This window comes from Spermophilus citellus (assembly GCF_964194105.1).
Source record: "Spermophilus citellus genome assembly, chromosome: 1".
NCBI classification, from domain to species: Eukaryota; Metazoa; Chordata; class Mammalia; order Rodentia; family Sciuridae; genus Spermophilus; species Spermophilus citellus.
Genome location: NC_138182.1, coordinates 266896109 through 266914074, shown reverse-complemented (window position 1 = coordinate 266914074; position 17966 = coordinate 266896109). Strand labels below are relative to the sequence as shown.

Genomic DNA, 17966 nt, shown 5'->3' with positions numbered 1-17966 from the left:
TCCAAAGACATTGCACTCCTTAAGTATCTTCCACATAGTCATCATCACTTTTCTATTTTCTTTTTGATACTGGGGATTAATCCCAGGGGTGCTTTACCACTGAGCTACATCCCCAGACTGTTTTTAAATTTATTTTTACCTTTTTAAATTTTAGGGTGGAGTTACTGGGGATTGAACTCAGGGACACCCACCCACTGAGCCACATACCCAACCCTATTTTGTATTTTATTTGGAGACAGGCTCTCACTGAGTTGCTTAGCACCTCGCTTTTGTTGAGGCTGGCTTTGAACTTGCAATCCTTCCTGGGCCTCCCAAACTGCTGGGATTACAGGCATACACCACCACACCTGGCTTTATTTTTTTTATTTTGAGACAGGGTCTTCCTAAATTGTTTAGGGCCTCACTAAACTTTTGATCCTCCTACCTTAGCCTCCTGAGTTCTGGGATACACGGGTAGGTGTATGCCACCACACCAGGTAGTCATCATCACTTTTCTAGTGAACTACAGAGTTTATTATAAACATTTTCAAATACTCACAAACAAAGATAAAAACATCCCTACCCCCAATAGATAAATACCTGCTTTGGTTTTGTTGGGGTCTTTAAGTCTAAAGAAGAAAAAGTGAAAGAAAATTACCATAAGAACCATAATGACTCATATTTCATATTTGCTTTGGGTGGAAACACACACACACACACACACACATCATACACAACATTTAACACTTCATTTTTCTTCAAGACTATGTTTAAAAGAATAATAAAATATATATTGCACAAATTCCTTTATCCTTTGGGGGAAATGGAGTACATGAATTTAAAACAACATTGACTATTTTCTTTCACATACCAGCATCCTGAGAGATTTTCGATAATAGAAGGCTTTGAATTCCTGCATTTTCTGAGAGTTTGGAATAATGTAAGGCATTGTGTCCAAGAGAATCTACAAGGTTTAGGTCTGCATTCTTTTTAATTAAGGCTTCCACGATGGTAGAGCTGCCAATTTCACAAGCCAGCATGAGAGCAGTTCTAAAGAAAAGGGAGACACAAAATTAGCACTAAATAAATGTAAAACTCTTTCCTCAGAAATTCTTTGCCCTGAAAACAGGGAAAAAAACCTTTACTTAATCATCTGGGAGATTCAAAATGAAATGCTATCAAGATGAAATTAGGTGGTATATTTATTTTTAAACTGCAAATTAAATCTAAATGTTAAACCATATTTAGTCAAATAACAGAAACAATCTACTGTACTGTTTGATATAAAATGATAGTATTTGATGATTGCCACAAATCTTACCCTTGTACCTCAAGTATTTTACAGAACCTGTACATTGTGAAGACTTTTCAAAAGTAACCAGTATGTTTACTTATTTTTCATGAAAAGACACAGGAAATAGCTTAATCAACTTTAATATTTAATGGTTTCATCACAGATCCAGTCATCAATGATGCTCAGAGTCTGGGAAACATTATTTTTAAGTGGAAACAGATTATTGATTACTAAAAAGGTAGAAAATTTAAAAAGAAACAAGTTAAAACACATTATAACAAACCATTCAAAATACATCTATGATATTGTGAAAGACTCAGAATGTCAGCATCACTTAAGTCACATGGTTTTTGCCTGTTTATACAGTACCTTCCGTTTTTGTCCCTGGAATTGACATCTGCTCCGTGATCCAGGAGAAAGCGACAGACCTCACTGTGGCCACTTTGTACTGCAAGAAGCAGCGGGATATTCCCATCCTAGGAGACAAACTCTGATTTAGATTTTAACTTTAACACCAAATGCCAGAATCACAGAGACCCTTGTTCTTTCCCCAGGTACCCCCATGACTTGTACTGCTGGTGTAATATTTGATCCATCACGATATTTTAGGGCCCTTTATGGCCACCATTACATCATGGCCAACTCTTGTAGAATTTCTCTGTTAGCATTTCCCTAGAAACCTTACCTTTTGGGCTGCTTGCCTGTTCCCTCAGCTGTCACTGAGTTTGAGTGATCACAGGAGAAAGCATTAAACTCAAGGTGTGTTCAGGCTTAAGGCAAGAGTATCATGTACTGAAGGATGACTCTGGAGAAATGAAGGACTTGTCTCTGCATGGCTCAAAAGGACTTACTGCTCTAGGCAGCTTCTTCCCAGTGAACTACCTACTTGCTGTCATTCTACTCCTCTCAGAAGGCATACCTTTCATAATTTTAATAGGTGCCAAAACATAACAAATTAACACAAGACAAGATAAAAGATGGATAAAAAAGAATTACTTGTCATGACAATTAGCAATCCTTTTGGAAAAAGAAAATTAGATCCCCAACTTGTATATAAACTATATCAAATGGATTGAGAATGAAAACATTGCAATATAAAACAAATGAGAAAAATACAAGAACATATAGGTAAGTATTTCTGTAATCCAGATTGAGGAGAGCCTTGTAAAAATGACACAAACGGGAAAGAAAATGTATTATCCTGTCTTTTGTGGAGAGAACAACCCCACAGGCAAGTCACCAGTAATTTTTAAGTTAAAAACATTCACATAGAAAAAGAAAAAAAGATTAACCACAATATTCCTAACCTATGTTAAAAATGGGGATTTAAAAAGGTACAATTGCTATTTAACAATTAAATCTTTTTCCCCCCCCTTCTATTTCTATCTTGGGGATTGACCTCACTAGTGTTCTATCACTGAGCTGAACTATATTTCAGCCCTTTTTATTTTATTTTTATTTTGAGACAGGGTCTCTCTAAGAGGTAAGGCCTTAAACTTGTGATTCTCCTGCCTTAGACTCTCAAACAGGGAAGATTACAGGGCTATGCCACCACACCTGGCAGAATTAAGTCTTATAGTACAATTTCAGACAGATTTTCAAGTGTTATGGTTTAGTTATGAGGTGTCCCCCAAAGGCTCATGTGTGTGCAACAATGCAAGAAAGTGTAGAGGTGAAATGATGGATTACGAGAGCCTTAAACTGATCAGTGCATTAATCCCTCAATAGGGATTAATTGGGTAGTAATGGTATGCAGGTAAGGTCTGGCTAGAGGAGGTGGGTCACTGGGGGTGTGCCTTTGGGGTTTATATTTTGTCCTTATTAAGCAGCATTCTCTACCTACTTTCTCATTATCATGTCCTCAGCTGCCTTACTCTGCCACATCTTTCTGCCATGATATTCTGCCTCATCTCAAAGCCATCTGTGGACAAAGATCTCTGGAACTATGAGCCCAAAATTAGATTTTCCTCCTCGAAGTGTTCTTATCAGGTCTTTTGAGCGTAACAGGAAAACAGCTGATTAAAATACTAGGCATTGTCTCTATAAAGTTATAGTATTATAGTACTTTCTGGTCATGAAGTAATAGTGTTTTAGATTTTGGATATTTTTGGATTTTGGAGTATTTGCCTATAAATAATGAGATATCTTGTGGATGAAATCCAAGTTTAAACACAAAGTTCACTTATGTTTCATGAAGAGCTTGTAAACATAGTCTGGAAGTAATTTATCCAACATTATTAATAATTATGTGCATGAAACAAAGTTTCATGGTGTGGAACAGGTTTCTTGTGGCATCAAGTTGGTGCTCAAAAAGTTTCAGAAATTGCAGTGTTTAGGATTTTGGATTTTTGGATTAGGGATGTTCAACCCTTACTAATAAGACTCAGAATATGGATTTATTTACAGTCTATCGAGTCACTTTACAACATACATGTCAATCAAGCTATAACATGAAATTTGACTCTGTAATCGTACATAAAGACATGTAAATTTATTCTCAAAATAACACTGTGAGGTTACAATAGGATAGAAATATTTCTGTCTTCAAAGTTGGAAAATTTTAACCAAAAGGCTTCCAAGGTAATACATGGGGGGCAGAAAGAAAACATCAGAATTTCCATTTGGACTTATTTCTTACTTTTACAAATCAACAAAGTAAGTTTTATTCATATTCAGGTTGATGGCAGAATACATGTATATACTTAGAAACAAATATACACAGGAAAGAAGTGCATGCTGCAAAATGAATTAATAATTTAGGGACCAATGGAGGTATAATACAGAAAACCATTTTGCAGAAGAAGACCTGGGTTGAAAAGCAATAGAAATTTTAAGATACTTGGGTCTCTAAAGTCTCAGTGACTCTCAGAATGCTCTAGAAACCACTGTCCATTTTCATCTCTGGTGGCCACCGGGTACTCACCAAGTCCTTGAGGTTTATAGGGCTCTTGTGTTCCCTGAGGACCTGAACAGCTGGTAGGCAGCCCTGCGCCGCTGAGGGAGGGAAAACACAAACATCATACACTCACAAAGCTACTCACATAACCAAGGGCATCAACGCCTCTAAGAAATTTGTGTTTGATTTGGAATCAAACATTCACTCAAGCTGCACTCAACAGAAATAGTATTAGGAAGGTAAGTAAGAGGTATTTGAAAACTGCTTCATTTCAGAGTTATCTGGACGTACAGCCAGTCACTTTCAACTACCTTTTGGCAAACATTTGTTTTATCTTTTCATAAGACTTAGCTTTTCCACAATTATCAATAAAAGAGTTTTTACAGCTAATTGCCTGAGAGCTCAGTGTCAACGTTTGTCACTTTCAGCTGCATGACAGATGCTAAAACAAAATGTTGACAAATAGAATTGATTGATGTCCATCATGATCACCAAATCAAAAAATCTATATCACAGAAAACCTGAATCCACTAGTACTTCTGATTATCTCTTTAAAAAGAGATTTAAATCATATAGATAAATCAATTGCATATACATACACATTAATTAAATAATTGGTGCTGAGGATTGAACCCAGAACCTTGTGCACACGTTGTACTACTGAGCTACATCCTCAATCCTAGTTAAAATAAGTTAACCATGACAACCTTTTCTGGTTGTGTGGCAGGCAACTGATGAATTCTAGGTGTGCTCCTTGTAAAGCTCAACATGTTTTTCAAACTGAGTAAAATGAGAAATTCTAGGAGTGATGACAGAAAACAATCTCAGGAATAGTATTGTAAGGTTAATGGCCTGAATAAAGACAATGGAAAATTAGTGTTTCTTATGGCAGAAGAGGACAAATAAGAGAAGGAAAGTTACCTGCATAATGTAAAGCTGTTTTCCCAGAGCTGTCAATACCTTCGGCTGGGCATTTAGACTATAAGAAAAAATAGTAAATATGTATATTAGAATATCCTGCAAGAATTCTATTCAGTTCATTCTTTTCCTGTAAGGTCTGATGTCTTATTAGGAAGGGAACAAGCTCCAGTTGCTGTACTCCTACAGCCTTTTTTTGGGGCTGGAGACTAACCAAATAATCATGACCTAGGCAGCCAATTGATCCTTTGCTGCTTTGCCTGCCCTTTCCTCCTCTGACTTCATCACTCTGTCACCACTGGACAGCCCCGGCCAGCTAACAAACATGCTCTAGCATCTCTCACCTTGATCCTATCTCTCTCTCCATTGCCTAACCTAATTCTCTTTCCCCCTTCATAAAACCAGCTCTCTTAAGAATTGCCAACATGCAGTCTATGCTTCTTGCTTTCCATTCACTCCTGAGTCCACTGCAGTTGAGTGTCAGCCACGGAGTTGGGTGTCTCCATGGAGATGGTCCTAGCGGAGGTCACCAGCCACCTTTCAGTTTCCAACCCCAATAGCCTTCTTGTCCTCCTCTTACTAGCCTCTCAGTGGCAGTCCACTCCCTCTTCATCAAATAGTCCTCCTCTCAGCAATACAAGTCCCTGCCTGGAAAACTTCTGTTTGCTCTGACCACTCCTCCTCCTCCAGCCAGACATAAAACCTGGGGCCTCTTCACTGTTCTTTCTCTAAACACTCTTCCTTAGTGATCTCATCCACACCTGCAGCTTGAAATATTGTCAAGAAGTTGAGGCTAGGAATTCCCAATTTCCATCTTACCAATAACAACAACATAAGTATTGTGTAAGTAAGAGCTATCATGCACTCAGCTGTGTTCAAAGAATTGCTTCACGGTTCCTAACAACCCTGGATAGATGCTACTCTTACCATTTTCAGGCAAAGGAATTAAAGCATAAAGAAGTTAATTTATCAGGCCACAGTGAACAGCAGGGCCAGGATTTCAACCTGTCAGAATGTGCAATCTTACTCAGATGTCACCTGTGAGCACCAGGTTTGAAAACCCACTGTGCCTACTTCACTGATGTCTTACAAGCACTTCAAAGGCAAAACTTCCCCTCTTCCAAGCCCAACCTGTTCCTCCCCATCCTTTACCACACCTGAACCACACCATCCTCCATCTAGTCAACAAGCCAGAAACCATGGATGGAGTCATCTCTGATTTCCTCTATTCCTCCTCCCACATCTAATGAGTCATTAGGTCCTGTCAATCCTTTCTAGAAACCACACCTCTGATCTACCTCTTCTCTTTCTTGTTTCCACTACCCTTGTCTAAGCCAGCACCTTCTTATCTGGAAAGCTAAGATAGCTTCCTTGTGGGTCTCCCTCGTTCTGTTTTTTTCTCCTCTGAATAACTTCTTGACACAATAGTAATAATATTTTAGAACTATGACTGTCACTGTCTACTTATAAGCCTTTAACAGTTCCACACTGTATTTAGGATTAATTGCAGTCTGCCTATCACAAACACACAAGGCCCTGCCTTCTGTGACACATTTACTGGTCACCTGCCTTGCCCCTGGCTAATGCACTGGCTTTCTTTCCTCTCTGATGAGTATTTTTCCTGCCTTGGGGCCTTTGCACTTGCTATTTTAGGAATGCATTCCCCTTGACACTTTGCATATTAGGGATCTCAGCTTAAATATCACCTCCTCCATGAGGCTGCCCTGAACTGCTACTTCTCAGTACCCTGTTGGCTTTCTCTTTAGTGCTTTGCAATTTGTAATGTGTGTTTGTGTCTGTGTTTGCAGGACAGTGAGCTCCACCAAGATAGTGACTCCTCTGTGAGTTTACACTCAATGCGTATATTTACTGCCCAGCGACCACTTGGTATATGAAAGGGTAGGAGGACTAGCCAGCACTCAGGGGGAGGGGGAGAGTTCATTTGAATCTGTAGAATCTCTAAAACTTTGTGCTCCTTGCCTTGAGAAGACAGAATGTTTAACTGGTGTTTACTGGAGAGGGGAAATATCTCTAGCTCACAGACAATTACAGCAAAGGCCTAGAGAGCTCAGAAAGGTTGCTAAATGCAGAGGGTGGAAGGAGTCACTAAATGCAGAGGGTGGAACAGGAGACCAGGAGGTCACATCACAGAGAGCCTGGATGTCCAAGAGATGAAGAACTGACTAGATGGGTCCAGGGCTCAAGGAAAGTGACCTAACAGGAAGGCTGATGTTTGAATAACTGCCCAGGAAGAACACTGGTGAGACAATTTTCAAGTTGGAAGAGGGAAGATCAAACTACCTTAGAGTGAAATGCCTGCCCTTTAGTAGTAAGAAGAATGGAGATCAAGTTACTAATTACCAAGCTTTGGCCTAATTTTAGAACAGTACAAGGAACTGCTTAAAGGCTTCAAAGATTCCAGACAAAAACCAACCCATTTGCACAACCAGATATAAAATTACATTAGAGGCTAGAATATCTGGTCCTTGCCCACAAGGACTTCCAGCTTGTCAGGTTAAATCTTCCTTAAAATCAGAGTCAGATGCAAGGTCTGGATAGCCAAGCTAGGAGGGGAATGGAGATTTAAAACACACACACACACACACACACACACACACACACACACACGGGAAGGTATACATGCAGAGCCCCCAGGCAAGACAGTGATCTTCATCTATTCAGACTGTATGGCCCGGAGGAGGCAGGTAAAAAGAGCTCACTGTTCAGTGTCTTCAAGGGGAAGCCCTATAATGTAGCACCAGAGACATTGCTCTATTTTTCTTGAGTTTTGCTTCAATGACCTGTTAAGATTAAACATTCCTGGAATTGGCAGTAACAAGCAGCATGTAATGCAAGACAGGAAGCTACATGATCAACTGAGCAGACAAGTCAAAGGATGTGACCACAGCTCTGCATTAGAGATTCAAAGTCAAATTAAAGCAAGATGCTGGGTCCCAAACAGTGCTTGTGGGGGCTGAGACAACAGCTTGACAGAACAGACAGTACTCCAAACATGTATTTTATTGCTCTCTGCTGTTCCTGAAAACAGCCAGCTTGCATTTTGACTAGCAACAGCTGGACGAAACTGTATGGATTGTTATCAGGGGTTCATTGAATATACTTTTTTATAGATTTATGGATGTCATCACCTTAAGGCATCATTAAAAACTTCCTGGCAAGGTTATCAAACCATGGAGTTGGCTTATAATTCTAAAGAAGAGTAAAAACCAAACACTGAAACAGGAATCAAGAACTAAAAGCTCATCAAGTTATATACAAGGAAATAATGGTTGAGATTTTGCTTCTGGAGAAGAGCTGCACTTGACTAATAACTTATAGAGGAGAATACCAGGACACCAGAGATCCAGTATGGCAGGAATTTCCAGCAGTTTGTAAAAACTGACTACATAGAGGTCACAAATCCTTCAGAAAAGTGAAAAAAAAAAAAAAAAAAGAATTGACTGAAGTGTGGGGAGGAGGCTACTCCTAGGAAGACACTCCAAATTTTGGTTAGGATCCTCTTCACTGCCAGGGGAGTTGCTATGGAAACAATCTTCTCCCTGACTGTCCTGTCAATAAGGAGGTTATGTAGGAAACCCGGGTTCTGAGACAGTATTAAAAGTTGTGTGTGTGTGTGTGTGTGTGTGTGTGTGTGTGTAGAGGTATTTCTTTTTTTATGGATAAGGTCACCTTTTAGAAATGACACATAATTTCAAGTTGCTGCTGCCTTTTACCTGAAGGAGCTTCTTGACGCACTCGTGGTGTCCGTTCTTGGCTGCCAGGTGTAAAGCGCTGTGTCCTGAAGGGATTGAAAAGCAAAAGTTGGGGGAAAAAGGCCACACTTTTTACATCTCTTTCACGTTCTCTGTACTGAAGACAACTATGAGGAAATATATTGTTCTCTAACAAAGACAGAATTGTTCCTCTGGAGAGTAAAGCCTCACATTCTTTAATGCCACAAATGTGGGGAGAAACAGAGCATCCGCCCACTGGATAACATTCACAGGCTCCAAGTGCTGTTCTTTTAGGGTGCAATTAAGCCCCAGGCCAGAAGCTTGTGGTAGACTCATGACATGAGGCTTGGAAGTTCTGCTTTCAGCTGTCAATGTGTGTGCCAAATGTCCCGTGTCCACAACCGTCACACCAGGCAAGGACCACCCCAGGCCTAGAAACCCCAAAACACACAGCCCACTGGGCAGCAGAGAACATACCAGAGACCCACAAACTTAATCTCTACTCAACCCCTCATTTCCCTCTTCTTCAAACATACTCTGGTCCTGACTGGCCATTCCCAGGAGCTTTCAGATTTTTAAAGTTCTTGAGTGGAGGAAGGGGAAGAGTTGGAAAACAACAACAGACCACTAAAGCAGCATTTCTTTATGTTCCCTTCGTGACTCCAACATGAGGCATCAGTGTTTCGATGGTCAGATAACTTCAAGGATGGTCCCAATACTCTAACCAACTCCCCCCACTGCCAAGTGGGCTTGTAGGACTCTATGGGAGAGGGGCTTAGGGGTAGCCTAAGGGTCAGAAGAGCCCCACCAGGGACTTTGCAGTTCCTCTAGGTTTAGCCTGGGTTCTCTTCCTTAGAAGAGCCAGAGAGCTCGCTTTCAATCACCTCCACGGGAGGCCATATTCCTCCACTGGAGGAAATTCCACTTCCTCCCTGATGCTTTTTATTCTCACTCCCTGCTTTATTTCTTTATTCTTCATGTACCTTGCACTTTCTATCACTCCTTTCAAACCTCTCTTAGACACATACACACACACACACACACACACACACACACACAGTTATACACTTATATAGTTAACTGCCCCTCCTCCAACTAGAATATAAACTTGGTCACAACAGGAACTTTCTGTGTCATAACCTGCTGTATCTCTTTTGCCTACAATATCGCTGTGCACAGTAGGCTGTCAATATATTTTCTTGTTAATTTGATTTAGAGGCTAAGCTAATTTCAAATGTCTACAATGAGGGGCCAGTCAACCCAATATACCTAGGAAACTCATAGCTTACATTTCCCAAACCATTTGACCAAGATATTCCCACTATAACACCTGTAGAAAACTCACACTTAGGCTTAAAGCAGAATTTCTCAGCCTCAGTCCCATTTGTATTTAAGCTAGATAGTTGCTGTGGATAGCTGTCTTATATGTTATAGGAAGTTAAGTCACAACCCTGGCCTCTTTCTACCAGATATCTAGTTGTGACAACTGAAAATGTCTGCAGACATCGCCAAATAACCCTTGGTGGCGAAATCATCCCCAGCTGAGAACCAATTGTTTAGAGAGACAATTTCTTTTTTATGATGATGCAGTTCCAAAATACTGTTCCCCTTTTGGAATGATGTGCATTCTGTTAAACCAATCATAATTTACTAATTAGAGGATCACATGGCTAGAAAACACCATATTTAAGATCAGAGGATCATAGGATCATGATGAGCTGCACAAAAGTCTGTAACTTCAAAAGAACAGATCCCTTCTATTCCTCAGTAGAGGTGCTAAGAGCTCTTAAGGGTATGCATGAGGGGTGTTATTAGTTGGGATGGAATAACAAAAGGCAGAAGCCCCTCTCCAGAAGGATGGGGATGAAGGAGGATAAGAAATTAGAGGAAAGAGGTCCTTGAAAGTAGAAAGATGAAGATATTCTCTTCTTCTCCCTCATTTATTGCACAAGACACCCCTCCCCAAGATGAATAAAGCATAATAGCAGACTTTAGTTACATTATGCATTAAATAGGCTTTAGTGGGCCAGCTTGGACTCCCCAGCCATCATTTATACATTGTTTCTAAGGACAAGCACATTCTGAATTTTAAACAAATGCCTTACAAATGAACTTTTGGAACACGTCCTGATTGTAAGTTGGAGACTTGTTTATGTAGTACATTTAAGCTTTTGTCCATGCCATGAAAAAAAGCTGTTCTACACAAACAGCACCCACTTCAAAAAGGCATACGTTCTTCAAAGACAATGTGGTAGGGACATTTAAACAATACATCATAGCAGAAAAATTAGACTTTCATTTAACTTCCAGTGTTCTGATCATACCTTGATGTGAACCCTGTGTTTCTAGAGAAGCAAAAATTCTTATATTCCTGGCTAAGTGACATGCTTTTCTAACTAGCAGCATTAAAGCATTTTTCAAGAGCTGGGGATGTAGCTCAGTGGTATAGTGCTTGCCTACTATGCTTAAGGCCCTGAGTTCAATCCCAAGCACAAGGAAGGAAGGAAGGGAGGGAGGGAGGGAGGGAGGGAGGAAGGAAGGAAGGAAGGAAGGAAGGAAGGGAAATAGTCCAAAATCCAAATGAAAAATCATTCTCTGGACACTGAAGTGAAATGTTTTTCATTGCTAACATTAAAAACAAAATTCCTTTCCAATGCAAAATTTCCAGGAGAGAATATATTCTATTAGTTATAGAACCTCATTGTAAGGGGACAATGCATAAGAATGGCTCCCAGAGAGCTGTGGACCTGTATGGAATGCCAGGAAGCAACTTTCCTACAGACAGATAACAAAGGCAACCCTAATTCAGGTGTATAGCAGCAGAACTTTGCCTACAAGCAAAAAGACTGATGCTATATAAATCAAGACTACTGGAGTATTACAGGATGCCAAAGAGTCCCATTATTGGAAGAGGCTTTAAGCAGGAAGGCTCAGCTACCCCTGCTATGGAACACCTTCCTCTAACCTATTTCAAACATTTATTCAATGCTGGAGAAAACAAGCATTTATTCAATGCTGGAGAAAACAAGGAAGAGATAATTAATGTACCAGAAGAATAACTGAGGGGACTAAGACCACACTTCTCAAGAGCATATATATATATATATATTAAGACTGAGGAAGTCATGTAATATTTAGATATGGCTAACTAATACCAAAAAGTCAAAGTTTGAGATAGTACAGTTTCTGCTCATAATACAAAAACATTTAGACATAATAACAACAAAATGATACTCAACTATAAAGATAAGATTTAAAATACTTTGTTAAAAACCATAGTTTCAGAATACAGAATAAATTTAAATAATAAAATTATAAGAGTATTTAGTTCTTTTGTGTGTGTGTGTGTGTGTGTGGTGCTGGGGATTGAACTCAGGGCCCTGTTTATGCTAGGCAAGCACTCTACCTCTGAATCATATCCACAGCCCTAGTTCTTATTAACAACTTTAAATACATTTAATGACATTACTCTTAGAAATCCTTATCTGTAAATCAAATTTTTATCATGGAAGCACAAGTCCATTCACATTGTTATATTCTCAGGAGAGAAGATCAGATTATAAAAGATTTATTTATAATATTCATTCTTACCATTAAAGTTAAAAAAATTATTCCTTAGTCTCCCCTTATATTTAAAGCACAATATAAATTTGCAGTGCTTTACACAGAATCAAAAGATATTTTTGCCTGTGTGTATCATGTGGAATATTTTTAAGGCCAGGTTATGCTCAGCCTTGTGCACAGGTGATCCTTATGACCTCCCTGTATACATGAATAAATAGCAAGTCAAGTACCCTGAATCATATCTACCTTTTTGGTGTTCCTTTATTTCAAATTAACATATGAACTTTGGTATAGCATGCAGCTACACTTCAGAGTGACTCATGATCTAAAGTCCCTGAAGTTTTTTAAAAAATTTATTCTAATTTGTTATATATGACAGCAGAATGCAATTCAATTCTTATTACACATATATAGCACATTTTTTATGTCTCTGGTCTAAATTCCCTGAATTTTAAGATGAAATTATCTTTTGTGTCTTCACACAGTGCCAAAATTGAGTGGCAATATAGAGAGGGCATAATGGAACAGAAGGCAACCCAGAAATCATAAAAGTTAAACCAGCAACTGGAGATGCAAAGACTAAGGACCCTTACTTACATTTTCAAACCTCAGCTTCTAAATCCCCTACGTCTTCATCCGGAAAGTCAAGCGGGCAAAGGAATCAGGGATAATTTAAGATATGTGAGTGATAGAAACTGCAAATCATTTAATCTGCTTCTACTTCCTTCTGTAGCACACCTTTGATTTTTAACTAGAAAAATTGCTGCCCAGAATTTCCCTGCTTCCCATATAGCCAGATGTGGCAAGTCCATGTTGTGTCCAATGAGCTTTGAGGAGAAATAGATGTGTGTGTTTAAGGACTGGGCCTGCCTTAACCCAGACGCTACTGGAGTACAGACTCCCAGGGAACCATCTTGGATCATTGGAATCACAGAAAGACCCTGGTTGGTAGAGCAGAAAGGAATCTGGATCCTCCTAGTGTGGAGCAGAGTTGCCCCACCAATCTGGGACTTTCTATTGAGAGACATAAAATTCTGATGTTCAAGCAACTCTTATTTTGGATTCTGTCACATGTCAAATGCATATGCTTATTAATGGAGTCTCAAAGCTTTAGAGAAGTATTGATAATAAATAGAAGGTTCTTTGGTCTTCTTCAATCTTCTGGCAATTACATCTATTTAATTCTATTTCTTACCCCAGGATGTTAAGTGCAGGCATCCAAAAAACAAAACAAAACTAAACTAAACAAAACAAAACAAAAATTTGGCATCAGTTTTGCTTTTTGTCCAGAACTATTCTCTTAAAAAAAAAGATAAAATTCCCAATTCTTATATCAGTGAAGAATAAGAACAAACAAACAAGAAAGGGTGCAAGAAAATAACATGGGACCAGTTCATGGATGGTCCATGACCTAACCTCTCTACCTGATTAATATATACTGTTGGGCAAACAAGCAATTAAGAAACAGGGACAACCCCCCAAAAAACAAAACACAAGGACAGTCTTCTGTAAGTCTTTGGGCTTTTCCTTCTTGGTTTTTAAAATGAAAACACTTGGAGTGGTGAATGTCAATTCTTTTCTTTCTCCTCCCTCCCCGCCCCCAAGATCTGAACCTTTTCTATAGCTCAAAGAGTAAAACATTATCTGTGATCTGGTTGAAGTAGCAATAATCATGAAAATTTAGCAGCCAAATGCACTTGTATGTGCCCAGCACCTTTAAGATGCCCATACTGACCATCTCACTGAAGTCTCCAAAGGTACCTAATATGGTTATTGATGCTGTCCTATAACTATCCACAAGTTTATCTTATGATAGTGTTCTGCTCATAATTTGACTGCAAAGCACCCATTAAAACTTCTCAAATTTCCAAGCATTTCATGTAGAAAGATAACTAAAATAAATAAGTCAATCAATAAATAGATAAAAGACACTAGAAGTTCTTTGCTCCTAATTCTTTACACCTGGTCAGTAGTTTTAAACATAGAAAATTGTACCAATTTGACCATCCTTAGACTTTGTGGATAAAAAAGATGAAAGGGGTCAGTAAAATATAGTTTCAAAGGTTACCCCAGCACCCCCCCAAACCCTATAGGACAGTATGATTAATGTAACAGGTTTTTGTACCAGCTCTGACAAGGTTTTGAGATTGAAGATGCCTGCATCTCAGTAATAATGTGGCAATATATAAGGCTGTTTTACCGAAAAGACCTTCCCTGTCAGTGCTGAGCCAATTAATTTATCCTGTAACTGTGAAGAATATTTTGTACTACTGACGACCACTAAGGCACAGTGTGACTAATGTCCTCATTCCTCCCTTATATTCAGATATGCGTCTTTAGAGAGAGAGAGTCAGAGATCAGCCATGACAGCCAAGAGCAAAGACACAGCATAGGCAATAAAAGCCCATCACAATTTACCTTGTTTGCTATAGTGGAAAAAGTTGGAACAGGGTTGCCCTGGTTAATGCAACAGCTACCCACTCCCACATGCTCTTAACCATAGAGTGCTTTCCTTCTTTTGTTCTGGTGGTCTCTCTGCACTTTCCAGAAATCATCAGAAGTAGCTGGTGCCTCATTCAATCCAAAGAAAAACCATGAAGTCTGTCGGCCTCATGGCAAAGAGTATCAGATGACAGGTCAGAGATTGGAAGCTCTGAGACTTTCCCATCCCATGGAACATATGGACAATATGTCCCAGGGCCACAGAGTTCTAGGATTGATCAATTTCTTTCTTTTTTCCTTTTATTTTTGAGCGGGGGTGGGGGTGGGGGTGAGTGGGTACCAGGGATTGAATTTAGAGGCATTCAACCACTGAGCCACATCCTCAGCCCTATTTTGCATTTTATTTTAAAAATAGGGTTTCACTGAGTTGCTTAGTTGCTGAGCCTTGCCAAGTTGCTGAGGCTGCCTTTGAACTCTTGATCCTCCTGCCTCAGCCTCTCAAGCCACTGGGATTACAGGTATGCACTGCTACACCCAGTGGATTGACCAATTTCAGTTTCCACCGACCAGCATTGAGAAGCATCCGGGATAGGTCTGAGCACCACCTATAGTGTTCCTTCTCTGGGGATCCTGTCATTCACTCTGCAAGGAAGTGGACACTGAGCTGAGGTATCCAGGACTTGCTGCTTATACTGACCCAGATCCTAGAAACCAAGTTAGCGTTCTGATGGCAAATTCACCAGCATGGTGTAATGTGGCCACAAATAAATAAGCTCCATAAAAGCTTTTAATGGGGGTAAAATGTACCAGTACAATACTAAATTAAAAAACAGGATATAGAAATTTACTGTATAATATTCTCTCAGCTATGTAAAAATGTGCTAGGCAGAATCTATAAGGAAATTGCAAAGAAACAAAGAAACAAACAAACAAACAAAAACAGTAACATTTTTCTTTCTGATAGGAGTAGAAGCACTAGTTACCTTTTTTACAGTTTTCTGTACTCCCCAAGTTTTCTACAATGAACATCTACTAAAGGAACTTATTTTTCCCTATAATAAAAAGAAGTGAGGGAAGATGTTTAGTCCTGATAGAGAATTCCTTTCTAATCTGTTTCCTAACAATAAATGCAATAAAATAGAACTATTTGACACATGCCAGTGTATTTACTATAAGCTAGTTCTTTTAGATTATGAATTTTTGAAAGAGGAAACCTCCTCTACTTAAAGAAGTCAAATACCTCATTAGAGGTAAGGGTTGTCAGCCAAATTTATTGTGCTGTGTTTATGTGGTACAATTTTAAAAGTAAGACAAACAGAATGGATCTTGAAATTAAAGATGACTTTCATTAGTGCAGTGTAAATTAGTGTTCCCCTCAAGGCAGTCACTTAGAAAAACTATTAATCTGCTACTAGTTTTACTATTTCTCAAAATATTTTTTTGGAATGATGTGTAGAACTGCTCAGGAAAATCTTGTTACTTCAGTCTCTCCCTGTTTTTGACCAAAAATGGTTTTACCAGTTTGATGTGTCATTCACCTTACATGACTTCAAGTATTCTTGGCCTGTTCTAAAAAACTATTCTCATAGATTAAAGATCACCAACCACTGGGATTATTTTCTTTTAAATGCCACAGACTTTGAAAACATTTCTGAAACATACGTTTCCTATGTATGTTATGAGTAATAACAGCATTCTTGCAATACCTGACTGATTCCCCAAGATGATTGATTACTTTGAAGAGACTAATTTTGGAGAAGGATGTAAAGGATCCATTATAGGTTAATGAAAAGCCTAGATAAAGACTGGATTAGCTTGATTTTGTTTTCCAGTAAAAAATAACAAAAAGGTATTAGAAACCAAAGATTTCCCAGTGTAATAGGTGAAAAATCATTAGTTGCTTTGGTCTTTTCTTAGGACCATCACTGGCAGAATCCCAGGCTGGAAACTTCAGGGGCTCCTCCCCAGAGAACAAAGCTTATAAAAAACTAGACTACACTACCTCTTCTTTCCATATGTCCTGTTCTTCATTTTTCAACAGTAGTTTCATATTAGAATCACCTGGGGAGCTTTAAAAAAAAATCCAGTTGACTGGAAAACTCTAGACAAGGGAATCTGAATCTTAGAGAGCATAGGAATATATGTATACGGTTATGTGTATACTGTGTGCTCTTTCCTTTTCTTCTTCCTCCCTGCCTTCCAAGTCCCAGATAATTTGGATGTGTTGAAGTACAGTAAGGGGTGAAGATTTTCATTTTCATATTATTATGTAATTCATAAAAACAAAAACTAGAGAATATTGCTTGCCCCATATGTTCAGTGTTAGGAAATAATGTAAAAAAAAAATGAGAGATAGGAAGCACACAGTTCTCTAGTTGACTAAGCTCACAGCAGATGGAAACACGGAGGCACAGACAGGTGATGAAACCATACCATAGCCTAGCCATCAAAGGTGATTCTGCTTTCTTCTTTTGGCTATCTGCAGACTCTAAATTTTGCACAATGAAAATAAAACTTTTGTAATACCTATGCTCACGCTGACAAATTATGGACTTAAGAGAGTAAAACCCCACATACCGGTCGTGTCTTGGGCAGTCACGTCCACACCATGGGCAACCATGACCCTGAGGCACTCCACGTGTCCTTTTGTAGCTGCAAGATGAAAACTGGAGAGAGAGGAAAACACATCTGCTTAGGATTGCCTCACCTTACATTCATCTCTAACAAAGCTTTTTGCCTCCTCATGTGTATTTTTTTCCCACTTGAGCTTCACAACTGCCTGCTGAGTGAGTATTATTATCAGCCTCATTTCATTTATTTGTATTTTTAATTTTTTAAATGTTGCCTAGGTTGGTCTCAAACTCCTGGGCTCCAGTGATCCTCCTGCTCAGCCTTCTGAGCAGCCGGAACAATTGGTGAGCGTCATCAACTTAACCTTGTTTTAAAGATGAGGACACAGAGCCTCACTATGGTCTGAAAATCTGTTCACTGACCCCTTTTCTTTCTTTTCTTTTTTGTTTTTGTTTTTATTTTTGGTGCTAGGGTTGAACCCAGGCTCTCATGCATGCTAAGCACTGAGCTACATCCCACCTCCTCTCTGACATATTCTATTAATGATGGAGCAGGAGCTTGATCTTAC

At 39.1% G+C, this 17966-nt stretch overlaps 1 protein-coding gene across 5 annotated transcripts in view; it reads right to left on the bottom strand.

Annotated features, from left to right (window-relative positions):
* Nucleotides 1-17966, bottom strand: part of RAI14 (retinoic acid induced 14) — a 139649-nt gene that overhangs the window by 16838 nt on the left and 104845 nt on the right. For all 5 annotated transcript variants that reach the window (XM_081280640.1, XM_081280644.1, XM_081280641.1 and 2 more), the window contains 7 exons: nt 17405-17493; nt 8822-8886; nt 5091-5148; nt 4197-4267; nt 1643-1749; nt 851-1029; nt 580-608 (listed from right to left, as the gene is read on the bottom strand). In XM_081280640.1, coding sequence (XP_081136766.1) covers nt 580-608; nt 851-1029; nt 1643-1749; nt 4197-4267; nt 5091-5148; nt 8822-8886; nt 17405-17493 — 598 coding nt within the window. The remainder of the gene's footprint in view (nt 1-579; nt 609-850; nt 1030-1642; nt 1750-4196; nt 4268-5090; nt 5149-8821; nt 8887-17404; nt 17494-17966) is intronic.